Source organism: Lissotriton vulgaris, chromosome 4_1 (genome assembly GCF_964263255.1).
Source record: "Lissotriton vulgaris chromosome 4_1, aLisVul1.2, whole genome shotgun sequence".
NCBI classification, from domain to species: Eukaryota; Metazoa; Chordata; class Amphibia; order Caudata; family Salamandridae; genus Lissotriton; species Lissotriton vulgaris.
In genome coordinates, this window is record NC_141691.1 from 1,063,017,500 (window position 1) to 1,063,035,275 (window position 17,776).

The 17,776-nt window shown below is 49.9% G+C and overlaps 1 protein-coding gene across 1 annotated transcript in view; it reads left to right on the top strand.

Annotated features, from left to right (window-relative positions):
* CMBL (carboxymethylenebutenolidase homolog) overlaps positions 1–17,776 on the top strand; it is a 471,498-nt gene that overhangs the window by 405,714 nt on the left and 48,008 nt on the right. Inside the window, exon 5 of the mRNA XM_086965292.1 lies at positions 6,901–6,992. Coding sequence (XP_086821418.1) covers positions 6,901–6,992 — 92 coding nt within the window. The remainder of the gene's footprint in view (positions 1–6,900; positions 6,993–17,776) is intronic.

Below are 17,776 nucleotides of genomic sequence, written 5' to 3' on the forward strand. Positions count from 1 at the left end.
AGTTTTATTTCATTTTGCCCGTGTTTTGGTTTTCCTTCCTTGTTGTCCGCCTACCTCGCCGCCCTCCCTTCCCACCACCGCCGCTTTTCCCCGCCCCTTTTTCTATTCTGTACCCTCCCCGCTCCCGCCTCCCAGCTGCTCCGCCCACCCGCGCACTTGGCCTTAAATGGCGACCGTGCGACGCAGGTGAGTGTGACCCACTTGTGGGACACCCCGGCGCCGCACGGCCACCAGCTGCTGCGTGTGCCCCTTGCCTGCCCTCTGCCTCGCTGCTGCCTCGTTTGCCGGTTGCCGGCTGCCTCCGCTGCGGTTGTTTTTGCCCTTGTTTTGTCGATAATTTGTGCCTGTTTAGTTTTATTTCATTTTGCCTGTGTTTTGGTTTTCCTTCCTTGTTGTCCGCCTACCTCGCCGCCCTCCGCCCTCCCTTCCCGCCACCGCCGCTTTTCCCCGCCCCTTTTTCTATTCTGTACCCTCCCCGCTCCCGCCTCCCAGCTGCTCCGCCCACCCGCGCACTTCGCCTTAAATGGCGACCGTGCGAACGCGCAGCGGTCACGCGCAGCGGGCGCGCCGATTGTGCGCCGAAGGCACGCTAAAGGTAAGCCCGTCTACGCCCGTCCGCGCCTGGACCGCGCCCAGTGCCAGGACCCCTGGCCCACGAGGACCCCGACCGACCCGCCTGACGTACTCCGCCGCCACCCTCACCGCTCTCAACACCGGCCGACTCCCAGAATGCCATCAAGCCACTCCACGACGTACCCACGGACCTTTCAGCTGCCACGCCTGCAAGTTCACCTGCATCCGGACCAGCCTCGCACCAGCACCCGCCAAGTCGAACACCAGCAGCACCCACCTCAAGTGCATCCTGCTCAACACCCGCTCCGTCCACAGACACGCCATCGAACTCTGGAACCTCCTAGACGCCACAGCCCCTGACGTTGCCTTCCTCACGGAGACCTGGATGAACGCCTCTTTAGCTCCCGACATCGCCATCTCCATCCCAGAGGGCTACAAGATCGTCCGGAGGGACCGAAACGCCAACCAGATGGGAGGAGGCATCGCCATCATCCACAGGAGCACCATCCGTCTCACGACCAGCACCGACAACACCCTGACCAGCGCCGAACACCTGCATTTCCAGATCCACACCAACCCGAACACCACCCTCAGAGGCACCCTGATCTACCGACCCCCTGGACCACGCACGCAATTCAGCGAGGACATCGCCGACTTCGTCAGCCCGCATGCCCTCCCCTCCGCTGACTACATCCTCCTGGGAGACCCCAACTTCCATCTGGAGAACAACAACGACCGCAACACCAGCACCCTGCTCGACAACCTCGCCAACCTGGGACTCAAGCAACTGGTGTCCACCCCCACCCACCTCGCCGGACACACACTCGACGCAGTCTTCTCTTCCAGCACAGACATCGACTTCAGCCACGCCACAGAGCTTCAATGGACGGACCACAGCTGCGTCCACTTCACCTTCAAGAGAACGACGACCCACCAACACCAGCAACAGGCCGCCCGCAGAAGCTGGAACAAGATCACAGCAGACCAGCTCGCCACCTCCCTGAGCCAGCACCCTCCTACCAGCTCAGCGAACCCCAGCCAGGCCGCCGACAACCTCACGAAGTGGATCAGCAACTGCGCGGACGAACTCGCCCCACTGAGGACCCCGCCTAGCAGACCCGGCAGCAAGAAGGCCCCATGGTTCACCGACGAACTCAAGAGCTCCAAGAAGAACTGCCGAGCCCTCGAGAAAGTCTGGAGAAGGGAACCGACACCGGACAACAGGACCTCCTTCAAACTTGCCACCCGGAAACACCACCAGCTGATCCGCGCCGCCAAGAAAACAGCATTCAAGGACCGGTTGGACAACAACGCACACAACTGCAAGGAACTCTTCAACATCGTGAAAGAGCTTTCCAACCCCAGCGCAGGAAACAACGACATCACCCCATCGCAAGACCTCTGCAACTCCCTCGCTTCATACTTCCACAACAAGATCGCGGACATACACAACAGCTTCAACAACCAACCAACGCACACCATGACCGAGCAACCACCCCCCACCACCACCCTCCACGCCTAGACCCCGATCAGCACCGAAGACACCATCCGCACGATGAACTCCATCCACTCCGGATCACCGACCGACCCCTGCCCTCACCACGTCTTCAACAAGGCCGACGCTGTCATCGCACCCCACCTGCGAGACATCATCAACACATCCTTCGACACCACCATCTTCCCTGAGAGCTGGAAACACGCCGAACTCAGCGCTCTACTCAAGAAACCAACAGCGGACCCCACTGACCTCAAGAATTACCGCCCCATCTCGCTCCTCCCGTTTCCAGCCAAAGTCATCGAGAAGACCGTCAACAAGCAGATGGCCGCCTTCCTCGAGACGAACGGATCCCTCGACCCCTCACAGTCCGGCTTCCGAGCCAACCACAGCACCGAGACCGCCCTCATCGCCGCCACCGATGACATCCGAGCCCTGATGGACAATGGAGAAACAGCGGCCCTCATCCTCCTAGACCTCTCCGCGGCATTCGACACGGTCTGCCACCGCACCCTAGTAAGCGCCTCAGCAACATCGGAATCCAGGACAAGGCGCTGGAATGGATCATCTCCTTCCTCGACGGAAGAACACAGAGAGTCCGCCTACCACCGTACAAGTCAGAGGCCTCCGAAGTCATCTGCGGCGTCCCCCAAGGATCATCTCTGAGCCCCACCCTCTTCAACGTCTACATGAGCCCCCTCGCGGCCATTGTACGCAAACACAACCTCAGCATAATCTCCTATGCCAACGACACCCAGCTGATCCTCTCCCTGACCAACGACCTCGCCGCCGCCAGAGCCAACCTGCACGAAGGGATGAAAGAGGTAGCCGAGTGGATGACGACCAGCCGCCTGAAACTGAACTCGGACAAGACGGAGGTCCTCATCCTGGGCTCCTCACCCTCCTCCTGGGACGACTCCTGGTGGCCTCCCGCCCTGGGCACCGCACCCAAACCGACAGACCATGCACGCAACCTGGGCTTCATCCTGGACCCCTCCCTCTCCATGACCAGGCAAGTCAACAACGTCTCCTCGGCGTGCTTCAACATCCTACGCATGCTACGGAAGATCTTCTGGTGGATCCCCACCGAGACCAGGAAGACCGTCACCCAGGCCCTCGTCACCAGTCGACTGGACTACGGCAACGCCCTCTACGCCGGTACCACCGCCAAGCTCCAGAAGAGACTCCAGCGGATCCAGAACGCCTCAGCCAGACTCATCCTCGACATCCCACGAACCAGCCACATCTCCGGACATCTGAGAGACCTTCACTGGCTCCCCGTCAACAAAAGAATCACCTTCCGCCTCCTCACCCACGCACACAAAGCCCTACACGACCAAGGCCCGAGCTACCTCAACAGCCGAGTCAACTTCTACGCTCCCAAACGCCACCTCCGATCAGCCAACCACGCCCTCGCCGCCGTCCCCTGCATCCGAAGAGCGACTACAGGAGGAAGGTCCTTCTCCTACCTGGCCGCCAAGACCTGGAACTCCCTCCCTCCCGACCTGCGCCTGACCCAAGACCACCTCTCCTTCAGGAAGAAGCTGAAGACCTGGCTGTTCGAGCAGTAGCGCCCCCCTCCCCCCCCCCCCCCAGCGCCTTGAGACCCTACGGGTATGTAGCGCGCTTTATAAGTGTCACTGATTGATTGATTGATTGATTCTACGTCGAGTAGGATGTCGAAGGGTCCAGAGTTTCGTATGAAAGTTTCAGTCAGGATGATCTACCGTTTCATGGCACAGCTCCTACCTTTATTCCAAATCAAGGGGCTGGATCTCCTGCTAGGTCCCTCCTATGGGTGGGACCCAGGAAGGGGGTGGTTACACCCCTTTCCCTTTGTCCAGTTTTACGCCAGAGCTGGGGCTGGAGTGCCCCAGCACCGGTTTGAGCTGAACTTTGCATGGGACACCTTGTGTGCCCCAGGCAGTGTCTAGTTTCATTCAGCCCTCCCTGCCCCAATCCACTATCTCCTGTCTGGGGTGGTGTAACATCTCCCTGTGACAGGAAACCTTTTGTCCAGGCCTCCCCTGCCGGAGTTTCGGTCAGCAGCAGGAGGCCAGACTTGTGTCTGTGGCAGCAGCATCCATTTTGTGATGCTGAGGCTCTGGTTAGATTTAACCGCGTTTAAGGAAAGTAACATGTCTTTTCCCTCTAGAAGGGTGGAATGCTACCCCCGTCGCCAATACTGGCGAGGGGGTAGTATTCCAAAGCGTATGACACCTTACACGACATGTTTTTATAAAGCCAAACCATAGTTAGCATTGAACCGCGAGGTTCATAATGCACCTAAGAGTATATGGTATGGCAATATCCCAGAACAGCTATAAGGACATGGTTCCGAAAGCTGCAGACAGGCTCAGCCCATGCTAGAGCACCACCTCACATAAAACCAAGCACTCTGCCTCCAGGATTGTTAAGGCCTGCCATGGGAGTGGCTTATAGGTGCATATGTGCCCATATATAGGTTTAGACATAGGTATACTATATCTAAGCAAGGGGTGATTACACCACCTTGCCCCAGTTGAGTGCTCAGCCAGTGTGTCACTTTGGATGGCCAGCCAGGGGTGGCAAAAGATATGCTGCAGTCCCTGGTAGGCCTTGGATGCACCTATGCCCTGGGTACCTATAATACACTGTACAGGGGCTGATAAGGTGACCCAATCCCAATTGGAGATGTACCTAGGGTACATGGAGTCCATTTTACAGAGAGAGCAGATAGCCTGGGGCCCTGATTAGCAGGATCCAAGGCCAACTAAGTCGAAAACCAGCTAAACACTAGGCAAAACATCTGGGGTAACCATAGTCAGGTACCCACCTTCCTACATATGGTACAACTGCTTCCTGGTTCAGACCACCCCAGAACTGGACCTCCTGTGGCATCTATTTCCATTTTTCTATCCTGGCCTGCTTACCATTGATTCCACCAGGTCTGCAGGTTCTCCCTTGGGTTATATATCTCTCCCCAGTATCTTTTGTTCACCATCCAGTTAGAGATCACTCTGAAGTCTCAAAAAATATTGCCTTAGAGTGTAGGAGGACTTTGAGTTATGAGGGGAATATGAGTCTGTAGTCAGTGTGCATTGCTCTTAGCTTTTGTTTGAGTCTCTCATGTCATTTTCTGTGCTGGTTCACAAGTCTTGTGCAGTTTGGAAATGTAAGTATTCGAGTTGAGCTGAAAATGATGGTGCCTTTCTTGAATGCCATGTGTTGGATAGAATCTTGGTCTTTGTGGTTTAGTATCCTGGCAGTGATCAGCATTGGTGGTGCATGGGCATCATCTCTGGGTCAAGGGCCTGATTGGCTTGTTCAGTGATGAAGTAAGAGGAAAGTTCTATCCCCAGCATCCAGGATTGAACAATTTGTGCAAGAAGTGTTGTGGCTGGGTTCCCTTTGTCCCTTCTGGGAAGCCGCATAGACGTAGCTTCATATGGCAAGTTCTTCCCTCCACATCCTCCACTTGTTCCAAAAGGGTTTTGGTTTACCCACTTCTTATTTTCGGGTCTTGTAGTACATCTTCCAGTTTCTAGATTCACTCAACAGTATTTTGTAAATGCTGCCTGAGCAGGATCACATCTGATCCTATTTCGGCAATTCATATTTCAAGTGTTTAGTAAGTGCTCTTAGTTGTTTGAAGAATTGCTGCAGTGTCTGTAGTCTGTGGTCACTGCAGCTGTTGGTTTTGCAAAATTATCGAGTTTAGATTGCTGCAGTGTCTGGTTTAGTTCATCTTTCGCTATCATATGGTAATGGCCTGCATTTTATCACACTGGCAATAGGGCCATTAAGGGTATCTCTGCATTGTTACATTTGATAGGCACTGAGTCCTTTGTGGTGGGCCTCAGGGGGTTAGTCTGGGCCACAAATGTTCTCTGAAGGGAGACCCAACGTCTCAAGAAAGTCATCTCCCTCCCTTTGCAGTTGTTTTGGCAATCTCCTCCCTGCCTCTGGCACCGAGATCAAAGCACCCTGTGTTGATGCCCCAAAAAAGGAAGAGGAGGGTATGGGTTAAAAAGAGGCAGGTGAGAACCCTCAGAAAGGGAAGGCTATGCCATGCTAGGATTGGTAGACAATTCACTGGTCACCTAGAATGAATGAGAAATGCAGTTCATTCTCTCCGGTGAAAAGAGTTCTCAATTGAGGCTCTGTGTCTTTGGTGCAGCAGTAGTATGGGTGATCACATCCTGCCATTGCCTCTACTCACCGCCTTTTCCCCGTGGAATCACTGCCCCGGAACTCCAAAGGTCTTCATCGATGGGGCTGCTCACAAGGTCTCTTCCTTACAGCAGGCCATCCATCTCTTCTGAGAGTTCTGTGCTTCGCTCCTTCGGCTCTATGTCCGATGTATTTATTAAGTTTTATAAATCAAATGCAAGGAAGTATTTGTTCACATTGTATTTTATCTTTACTTCTAGTTGTATATCTTAAGCACTGTTTTACCAGAGGTACCGTATACGGGTATATTGACCAGAGCCACAAGCAGGGAAAGTGTGTGATCGTCATGTAGATCTGTTCTCTCACAGAAATCTCTACCAAATACTTCAATGTGTCTCTTTAGTAATCTTCAAGAAATCAGCCTTTCTTTAAAATATTAAAAAAATAAACCTCGTTCGAAATCTGTCCAGAGGTCATATTAAATCACCTTTTTGACGTCATCAGAGGTAATATGCTATTTTCTATGACCTCATGCACAAGACAAAAGGTGTTGTATCATTTCTGCTAACCTTGGCATTTTAGTGAACCAATGCCTCTCTCTACTGGATCTGCTGAAAATTGTATTTTGGTAAATTAGAAAAATCTTATTTTAACTCGTTTAGATGTTCTATATTTTTCAGGAATAATCAAAGATTCTGATGATCGATATGCTTTGAAAAACCCCACATTGTTTATTTTTGGTGAAAATGACAGTGTCATTCCTCATGAGCAAGTAAGTTAATATTCATTGTCAATGTAACAATTTCATCCTAAATGATAAATATATGGTAATCTTTTTATATGCATTGTGTAACTGATACTTGTGGTGTGGTGGATTTTTTTCCTTTTGCATTCCATTCTGTCTCACAAATTAAAGATTTCTTTTTGGAGGATGTCTGGTCTCCTGATTTAGAAGTAATTTGAATTGGGCCAAGGTGAGCACAGGAGAGGCCGACATGCACCCCTCCCACCTGTGTAGTCGTGTTAAGACCCCCAGATCTTCACTCCCTTTGGTACTTGAGACAAAGCGAAATATAGGACATAAAGCACAGCAGCGAAGTGCAGAGCTTCAGGCAGGTTTGGGGGAAGTCAAGGGCAGATCATAAAGTTGCAGAAGGAAGTAAAATAGGACCCCAATGCATTAACCTTCTTCATCCAAAATTGAGAAGCAGGTTTAGTGAAGTGAACCCCCCAAAAGGGGCACACCAGGTAGGAGATTGGCCTGCAAAAACACAGTTCCCCAACCCCTTGTGCGTAGTATGTGAGACAAGGCTGACAATGGGCTTTTAATGTGAACTCCATGAAGGAGAAGGAGCCGGAAACATGGTGGGCCTCAGCTAAAAGAAGTTGTTGACAGGAGCATATATTGAGGGCAAAGCATTGAGCATAGATAATGTCAAATCAATGAGTTAAAAAAAACATCAAACTTCTCTGCCCCATAAATTCTTGGAGGAGCTACAAATGACTTACGCTTAAAACCTCAGTGGGTAAGTTGCTAGATTCAACTAGATGCCACTGTCCTGACACTGAAGGAAGTCTGATGGCATGCAAGACTTTAAACCTGGCGATGGAGAGTGGGCACGAGGGAGCTATGCTCAATTTACATATATAAGTGCCAGGTACGAAGGAGAAAGAATTAAGTCACTCATCCTAAAGCAGGTCCGATCCGTGGGCTCACTCAGAGATGAGAGCCTTATTAGGATCAGTCTTGGAGATCCAAACTGATCTCTGCACACACATGACTTGAAAATTAGAAGGACTGAATGAAGCAAGTGTGCAGACTCAGAGACATTGATAGGTGTGTGATGTATTATAAGCTAAAGATAACCATGAAGAGACCATCCGCTGAAGCTTAAATGTTCTGAAATCATCAAAACAGGGATGCTTGATGCTACCTAGGACATGTTAAGAGGACATATTAAGACTGAAAGGCAGAAATATTAGGGCTTGTCCCCAACTTCCCCATTCCTGCAACAATAGGAGCTGGTAAAGTGTTTGATGTAGTAAAAATAATACACTAGGCATGGGTAGATAAAGGAAAATGATTGAGAGAATTAATTAGAACAAACAGTGTCCAGATGTTCTACGAAGTGAAACAAGCAATAGAGAAAAAAGGATCCAATCAAGCACCTAGTACTGGGACACTGTTGGAACTTCTGGAATATTCAGAAATCTATAAACAGATCTGTAACAAACAATGGAGAACATGAAGAACGGTTTGAGGCAGGCAATTAAGGAAACTCAGAGGGATAATCTCTGCTGTTGAGAGAACACAGCATCAATCAATGAGCAAACAAATTGAGGACTTAATACAGAAATCAGCTAGAGCTGCAGAGTTATCATCATAAAACTTTATTTTGGGTCATTTTAACCATAGAAGTGCACAATGCAGAACAATATGTATATTAAAAACACTCACCCCAATTCATAGCAATAAATAAATAATCATACAGCATCAATCGTCAAGTAAAATATCACAGAGCTCAGATAAAATCAAAGGTACAAAAACCTCAAAAGAAGTCCTGGAAGAAAACTCATTAGGGGTCCGCTAAGCCCCCCTGGGTTATCTAAGCAGAAAATCAGGCATTGAGGACATTCAGAACTATGATCAAGAACATGAAAATCTATCATAGAAATAAAAATAAAATCCATAAAGCTCCATAAAATTCATAAAATATGTAAGAACTGTAGCCCCCTGATTAATAGCATGACCAATATTCGGCAGCAGAGAAGCTGATCTTGATCATGGGTAAGCTTTGCAGGTAAATAAATCGGCTCTACAGTAACAGATGTTGGCAACCCTTAAAATGAAATGAATGAAATACCAGTAATTGTAAAGCGCACAGCTACCTCCGAAGTGGTGTCCCGGCACTGGGGGCCCCGGGAAGATTAAGCAAGCTATTGCCCAGAGTCACATGGTGCTGGGCTAACCTGCCGCCGGCTCCAGGGATCGAACCGTGAACCCTGTAGTCTGGAGTCAGGCACCCTGGCCGCTGCACCACACCTCTTCCAGCAACAGGCGTCATACAGGCTTGATGGTTACTGTAGTCCCAATATTGCCAGAAAAAGACTTCAATAGTTCTCTCGCCAAGTGGCTGCCCGCTATCTGCCTCCATTAAAATGTCAATCCATCAGGGTGAGCGGCATGCCGGCACCCTTGTCAGTGCTGCCCAGTCTTTCTGAAGTCCAAGGCCCCCTCGGTCGCTGACTGCACTTGAAGTACAAACGCCAGGGAACCCATTACCAGTGTCAGGACATCCACGCGGCCAGACCAGCCGCATAACATCGTTCCACAAGGTTGCCCTTAAGGGATGTCACGCACCAAATGGTATCCGCACACTGTACCACAGGTGGCAACACCAACAGCATGCCATACGCAATCACGGAGCCATATGCGGTTCGAGCTATTACAGCTCTTGATCACTGGCAGGAAATGAAGCAGGATGCGGGCTTAGCAGAACATGGTTTTAATAGATTGTAAAGTCCCGCCCTAATGGGAGTCATCACAGGCATGATGGTTACTGTAGTCCCAATATTGCCAGAAAAAGACTTCAATAGTTCTCTCGTCAAGTGGCTGCCCACTATCTGCCTCAATTAAAATGTCAATCCATCAGGGTGAGAGGCATGCCGGCACCCTTGTCAGTGCTGCCCAGTCTTTCTAAAGTCCAAGGCCCCCTCGGTCCCCGACGGCGCTTGAAGTACAAACGCCAGGGAACGCCTTACCAGCGTCAGGACATCCACGCAGCCGGACCAGCCCCATAACATCGTTCCACAAGGTTGCCCTTAAGGGATGTCACGCTCCAAAGGGTATCCGCAGACTGTACCTCAGGCGGCAACACCAACAGCATGCCACACGCAATCACGGAGCCATATGCGTTTCGAGCTATTACAGCTCTTGATCAATGGCAGGAAATGAGGCAGGATGCGGGCTTAGCAAAACATGGTTTTAATAGATTGTAAAGTCCCGCCATAATGGGCGTCATCACAGGCATGATGGTTACTGTAGTCCCAATATTGCCAGAAAAATACTTCAATAGTTCTATCGCCAAGTGGCTGCCCGCTATCTGTCTCAATTAAAATGTCAATCCATCAGGGTGAGAGGCCTGCCGGCACCCTTGTCAGTGCTGCCCAGTCTTTCTGAAGTCCAAGGCCCCCTTGGTCCCTGACAGCGCTTGAAATACAAACGCCAGGGAACTCCTTACCATCGACAGGACATCCACGTGGCCGGACCAGCAGCATAACATCGTTCCACAAGGTTGCCCTTAAGGGATGTCACGCACCAAAGGGTAGCCGCACACTGTACCTCAGGCGGCAACACCAAGAGCATGCCATACGCAATCACGGAGCCATACGCGTTTCGAGCTATTACAGCTCTTGATCACTGGCAGGAAATGAGGCAGGATGCGGGCTTAGCAGAACATGATTTTAATAGATTGTAAAGTCCCTCCCTAATGGGCATCATCACAGGCATGATGGTTACTGTAGTCCCAATATTTCCAGAAAAAGACTTCAATAGTTCTCTCGCCAAGTGGCTGCCCACTATCTGCCTCAATTAAAATGTCAATCCATCAGGGTGAGAGGCATGCCGGCACCCTTGTCAGTCCTGCCCAGTCTTTTTGAAGTCTAAGGCCCCCTCGGTCCCCTACGGTGCTTGAAGTACAAACGCCAGGGAACGCCTTACCAGCATCAGGACATCCACGCGGCCGAACCAGCCGCATATCATCGTTCCACAAGGTTGCCCTTAAGGGATGTCACGCCCCAAAGGGTATCCGCACACTGTACCTCAGGCGGCAACACCAACAGCATGCCACACGCAATCACGGAGCCATACGCGTTTCGAGCTATTACAGCTCTTCAACACTGACAGGAAATGTGGCAGGATGCGTGTGGCATGCTGTTGGTGTTGCTGCCTTAGGTACAGTATGCGGATACCCTTTGGTGTGTGACATCCCTTAATGGCAACCTTGTATATATATAATAGGATGTTATTTATTGTATTTTTTAAACTGCTTTATGGAGGTTTTTATTATGCTGTTTTTACATCTGGAAATTAGGCAACCTCGTTTTTGCCAATGATTGTTATTTCTTGATTTTGTATACTTTGATGGTTTGGATCAAACCAAATAAAGTTTATGATGAGAACTTGGAAGTCTTACATCTATTGGATCCAATACAGCAGAAAGATATGCCACTGGATGCATTAAACCTCCTTGTTTTTGAGTAAGAATCGAAAGTGAACATCCAATCCTCTCATGACAAAATTAAAAAAACATTAAATTGTATTCAGGCATCCTGAGTGTTGGCACATGACAAGAACTCTCTTTCAGGTTTTTAAATGTATCAATGCATTCATCATCAAATGGTACAGGATCGTAGACATCAATGCATTTCAACCCTACAAAAGGGTTTGCAACCAAGAAAATATTTGGAATCCACTGATGAATGTGGCTAACAATTCCTTGAAGCCGCAAACCTCTATCTGAGTGGTTGGTTGTCTCAATTTCAGAACTTCAGAAACTCATTCATTAGAGACTTTTCCTACATATTTTTTTGTTCACTGACAGAATATTGACACCTAAAATATCCCCATACCACAATATCGAGTTATAAATATCTATGTCAAAAATTTTGACATCCTATATTTATAATGGTAAGTACAAAAATATCAGAAAAAAAATGTCAATGTCTTAAATATAGGTGTACAAAATATTGTTATATATATATATTCACTGAAAAAAAACATAGGTTTCACACCAGTTATAGTTAGCTGGAAATTTTACTGACATAAAACCATTGAAATTCCCACGTTATAGTTAGTTGGACTCACTATAACTTGCGCGCCTGCAATGCACTGCTGATGACGTCGCATATTACATCACTCATGACATGGTCAGTGACATCACTCACCTTTTCACTGTAGCTTATTACTAGCCGTCATTCTGTGTTATGTTATCTTCTGTCTCTCCTCCCTGCTCCCTCTGTATAGCGCCAAGAAACCTAATGGTGTTAGCGCGCTCAATAAGTTAATTTAACATAACATAACATAACATAACACTCATGACATCACTGATGACACCATCCAGTGAATGTGTGTCTTTCTTAAAAACATATATGTTTTATATATGTATTTGTAAAGGACGATGGAAGAATAAATGGTTAAATAAGTGTGTAAATGGGTGTTTGTTTTTATAAGAATTGATTGGTTAACTGCCTTATTAAGTGTATCTTAGTGAATACATATATTAGCAAGTAAATTTTAAATATTGAAATGTATGTATCAGTGTTTCACTTTGTGTATAAGTGGCTGTATGGGTTGGTGACTGACTCACTGTTTGTATGTGTTTTGAAGACAGCATATGTACAAAACTGTATGGATGGATGAGTGTGTATATGTGTATGTTAGTGAGTAAAGGACTGTCTCACTATTGTCTTTTTCAGTAAGGACATATGTTTTAATCTAGTATATGTGTGTATTGATTTATATAAGTGAGTATATGTGAGAGTGAGAGATTGTAAGAGTTCCTGTTTAAATAAGTATGTGTTTCTATAAGTGATTGTTTAAGAGAGTAAGTATGTGTAAGTTTCCTTAGAAGTAAAGTGGCAGTGTGTGTATTGCTGTATATGCAAATAAATGGATGTTCAATAGTTTTTTTGCATGTGTGAATATGTGTGTGAGTAACTTTTGGATGACTGTCCAGGTGTAACAGGATGTATAGGTGTATCACTACATGTAATGAGTGAGTATATGTATGAGTGACTATATAGAACTGTTGGTGAATTAGTGGATGTGTATATAGATGGTGGAATTACTGAATTGTTTGTTGTAACTGGTATGGGTATCTCCATTTTTTTGAAAATGTTAAATACTATTTTGGAATATGTGTTTCAAGGCTTACATTACACTGAAAGGAGGTCTGTCACTCTGTCACAAGGATGGTGTCATCAGTGATGTCATGAGTGATGTCACTGACCATGTCATGAGTGATGTAATATGTGACGTCATCAGCAGTGCATTGCAGGCGCGCAAGTTATAGTGAGTCCTACTAACTACAACGTGGGAATTTCAATGGTTTTATGTCAGTAAAATTTCCAGCTAACTATAACTGGTGTGAAACCTATGGTTTTTTTCAGTGAATTTAATAGGTTTTTTAAATGCTAATTCCTAACTATAACTGGTGTGAAACCTATGGTTTTTTCAGTGAATTTCATAGGTTTTTTAAATGCTAATTCCTTTCTATATCGAGTTTCTAACCTATGTTTTTTTAATAAATTTGCTGTTTTGTGTAAGTATTAATTTGTAAGTTTTTTTTTTTTAATCATTTTTTCCTGGGGCGCTCTGGGTGCGCGCTCCGGTAAGCTCTCCGGAAAGCGCACCCAGAGCTCTACTTTCGTTCGTGAAAAAAATATGAATGAAAAGTTATCAATAACGCAAAACATTTCGTACCAGGGGGGCGCTAGAGGGCGCGCTTGCGGAATGGCTGCCTAGACCTGCAGCTCCCGCTCCTTGGTCACTTATCCTGAGGTGATCCTTCGCCACGGGGTGCCGTGGTGCCCCCAGGAGACCGGACTCCGCATCCGGGGGGTGCTATCCACAATCGTGTCCAGTCTGGTGTGGCTGCGATCCCCAGAGCCGAAGATACGGGCTTCTGAAACCTGCCCGGTGCCTGCTCTGGAGCTGCCTGAGGCGGGCGCTCGGCCGCCACAACCACGCGACCTCGGTGCCTGCCACGAGGCTCCCAGGCCGCAGCGGACCCTCGCCTGCCCGATCCTGCTGAGACGGCGTTCGGAGAGGACGGTGAAGGTAGGAGGCTGCTGCCTGCTCTCCTTGGGTCTCCCCCCGGCCGGCACCGAGCTGCCACAGAAGGCGGGCTGCTCCTGCCGCGACGCCTGCAAACGCGGCACTACCTGGCCGCCGTGCCTGTCTCGCCTGGCGCCACAGCCCCGTACCTTTGCGGCGATGCCCGCCTGAAATCCTGGATCGGGTGTAGGGGTTGCCCCATCGCGCGGAGTTCCCCTGGCACTTTCCCGCATTGCTGGGTTATGGACTATTTCGAGCGCTGGATGCGCTGGGGGCTGTACACGTATCACACAGCTGCCATACAGAGAGGCGCCAACCAATATATGTGCCACGCTATTCCCGGCACTGGCCTGCCTCCCTGGATCTGACCCTACAGCCCATCGGGGAGGGCCGATGCTCTGGCCTCTGCACTACCTGGCTATCACACAGCGAGTGCCTGCTACTGCAACAGGGTGCCCAGGACTGGACTAGTAACCACTACCACTGGGCGGTTGGTAATATAGCGCTACTGGTGATACCGGCTGCATTGCGATATACTACAGCATACTGAGCCTGGGACCCTATTACCTACTCCTGGCTGTTTACTACCCACAGTGCTCTGTCGCCCTATCTCTTCCTTTTTGGCCTCTCACTTACCTCCGGTCACAACCATGGGACGGCCTGAGACTCGCCAGCCTAAGCTGAGCTTCGATAACACACGCAAAAGCAACACGTCGACGCAGATGAACCCGGGGCCCAGCGTACCGCCACCACAGCCTGCCCCACCCATCGCTCCTGCTGCGGACCTTACCAACCTGATACAGGAGATGCGTCAAGGCTTCGCCACCGTCGTAGAGAAGGTGGACGGCGTCACGGCTAGGCTGGACGCCCTGGTCCATAAGGTAGATCGCCATGAGGAGCGCCTTACAACTGCGGAACAGAGAATCTCCGACAACACCGATGCCGCCGCGTCCCATACGACGCAACTAGCGAGAATGGACAATCTCCTCCGCATCATAGCGGCAAAGAATGAGGACTTGGAAGCGCGTAGCCGCCGGAATAACATCCGCATTACGAATGTGCCGGAATCCACTGCTACGGGCAGGATGGAGCTCTATGTGGAGAAACTGCTCAAGGGGTCGATCGGAGATGAAGCTTTCTCATCCCAGTTCATTGTGGAGAGGGCCCACCGATCCTTGGCGCCTATGCCCCAACCAGGCCTGCCTCCGAGACCTATCATTGCTCGTCTTTTGAATTATCGGGACCGCGACACGGCCCTCAGGGCTGCCCGGACACAAGGGTCACTGCGGTTTGATGGCATTACCTTCTCCATTTATCCTGATTTTACCCCGATGGTCCAGGACGAGCGGCGCAAATTCCTCCCAGTGAAGAAAAAACTGCGGGAGGCCCAAATAGACTACGCCCTCTTGTACCCAGCGAAGCTTAGAGTCACCCACCAGGGCAAGCAACGCTTTTTCACCAACCCGCAGAAAGCTGAGGATTTCCTCAAGACGACCCGAAGAGCACGCAGAGATGGACAGGCCCCTGCAGACGAACAAGAGAATGATGACCTGCCTCCTGAGCACCATGCAGACTAACGGATCTTACATACTCTGACTCACATTTGCATCATACCGGACCACTAGCTGGCACTGACTCACCACTTGAGAATTGGGGAGATGCGTGAGCGGCGATTATCTGGACATTGCACCCCAGTGGTAACGTATACCAAGGACCACTCTCTCGGCCCTAGTCTCCACCGAGGGCGGTACAGTTTGGAGCTATGGGCCGGATAGTGGCAGCGCGTACTTTCTGATGTACCCCTATTGGGTGTTCCCCACTGACTTATTGTTTGTTTGGCTGTTTGCCTCTCTGAAGTTGGGGGGGGAGGGTGAAGGGGGGGTTTCACGTTGAGGGGATCCAAGGCTACTGGCATGTTTGGGATGCTGGGGTGGGTGGGGGGGGGCTAGTTTTTGTGAGGTTAGCATTGAATGCGCTGTGTATATATTACTTCGCCTGGTGTATGACTCGGTCCTTTGGGGGTGGCGGTGGACCCTTTGTTTGGCCCTCTTGGACACTTTCGTCTTTGCTGTCGCTATGTCCATGGCTGCTGTGAACACTGCTGCGCGACTGACATGTCTATCGTGGAATGTCCGGGGGCTGAACAATGCTAAAAAATGCAGGAATGTTATTGCTTACTTGAATAGACATGTACAAGTTGCCATGCTGCAGGAGACGCACATGCCCATACGCAGGGACAACTCCTTTGGACTCAAATGGGCGGGCACCCGTGCCTTCTCCTCCTATTCGACATATGCGAGGGGTGTGGCGATTCTCATTGCCCGTGGCGTGCCTTTCCATCGCTTTGGGGAGGAGGTGGACAGGGAGGGGCGGTATGTTTTGCTGTGGGGCAGGGTAGGACATGACGTCTATTTATTTGTCTCTATGTATGCACCGAATGTTGACTCACCTGCCTTTTTTTCCACACTGTGGGGTAGGATTGTTTCCATAGGGGCACGACATGTCGTCTGGGGTGGTGATTTTAATCTGGCGCTGGCGCCCCCCCTTGACAGGGCGGATGGTGTTGGCTCCTACAAGCCCCGAGCCAGGGAGATTTTGGAGGGAGTGGTGGAGGAGGGTGGTCTGTTTGATGCCTGGAGACACCTGCATCCCCTCGGAAGGGAGGGCACACACTTCACACCTCACACCGGGACATGGGCGCGCCTGGACTATTTCTTGGTTACCGGAGACATTACTATGGAGCTGATAGGGGTTGAACACTTGCCCAGAACTTTTTCTGATCACAGCCCTGTGAAGTTGCAGTTCAGAAGCCCTGGTTGGGACAGTCCGAGACCACAGTGAAGGCTGAGCCCCGACGTGCTCCTTGACGAGCTCTTTCGCACAGAGCTGGGTGAAGAGATTAGAGAATTCTTCCCTAGAAACAAGGGCTCAGTGGAGTCGGTAGAGCACATATGGGAGGCTTTCAAGGTCACTATTAGGGGGTTCTGCATTTCCAAATGTCACGGGGTCCTACGTGCTATCCTGCGCACCATCACCACACTAGAGACAGAGCTGCGTGCTCTGGAGCTCCAAATGGCGGTAGATGATGATCCACGCCTGCAGGTGACCTTTAGGGACACGCTATCCAAATATGAGGAAGAGGCTGCCAGGGAGGCGAAATATCGGGGTAAACACTGGGTGGCCCGGAGATACTGCGAAGGGGAGAGACCTGGGAAAGTGCTGGCTTCACTCACACGCACGCCACGCGCACACAACACTGTCTTAGAGCTTACGGATGCAACTGGCGCCGCCATTAGGGAAACAGATGCGATCCTTACTACCTTCACGACACACTACTCGACACTATATACGTCCACTGTGGAGGAGGACGCTCCATATGCCGAATACTTGAGCGAAGTGGCCCTCTGCTGGCTTAGTGATGGAGATAGGGAATTCCTTGCGGCGCCCTTCGAGCTCGATGAGATTCGCGAAGCCATCATGTCCCTCAAAAACGGTAAAACCCCGGGGCTCGATGGCATTCCGGCTGAATTCTATAAGGCCTATATCGAAATCATGGCTCCCGTGCTGAGTGAAGTGTTTGCCGAATCGTTGGCTGATGGGATACTGCCCTGCTCTATGCGGGAGGTGGTTATCGCCTCGCTTCTGAAACCGGATAAGGATCCCACCTCCTGCGACTCTTACCGCCCACTCTCCCTTTTGAATTGTGACGTCAAGATCCT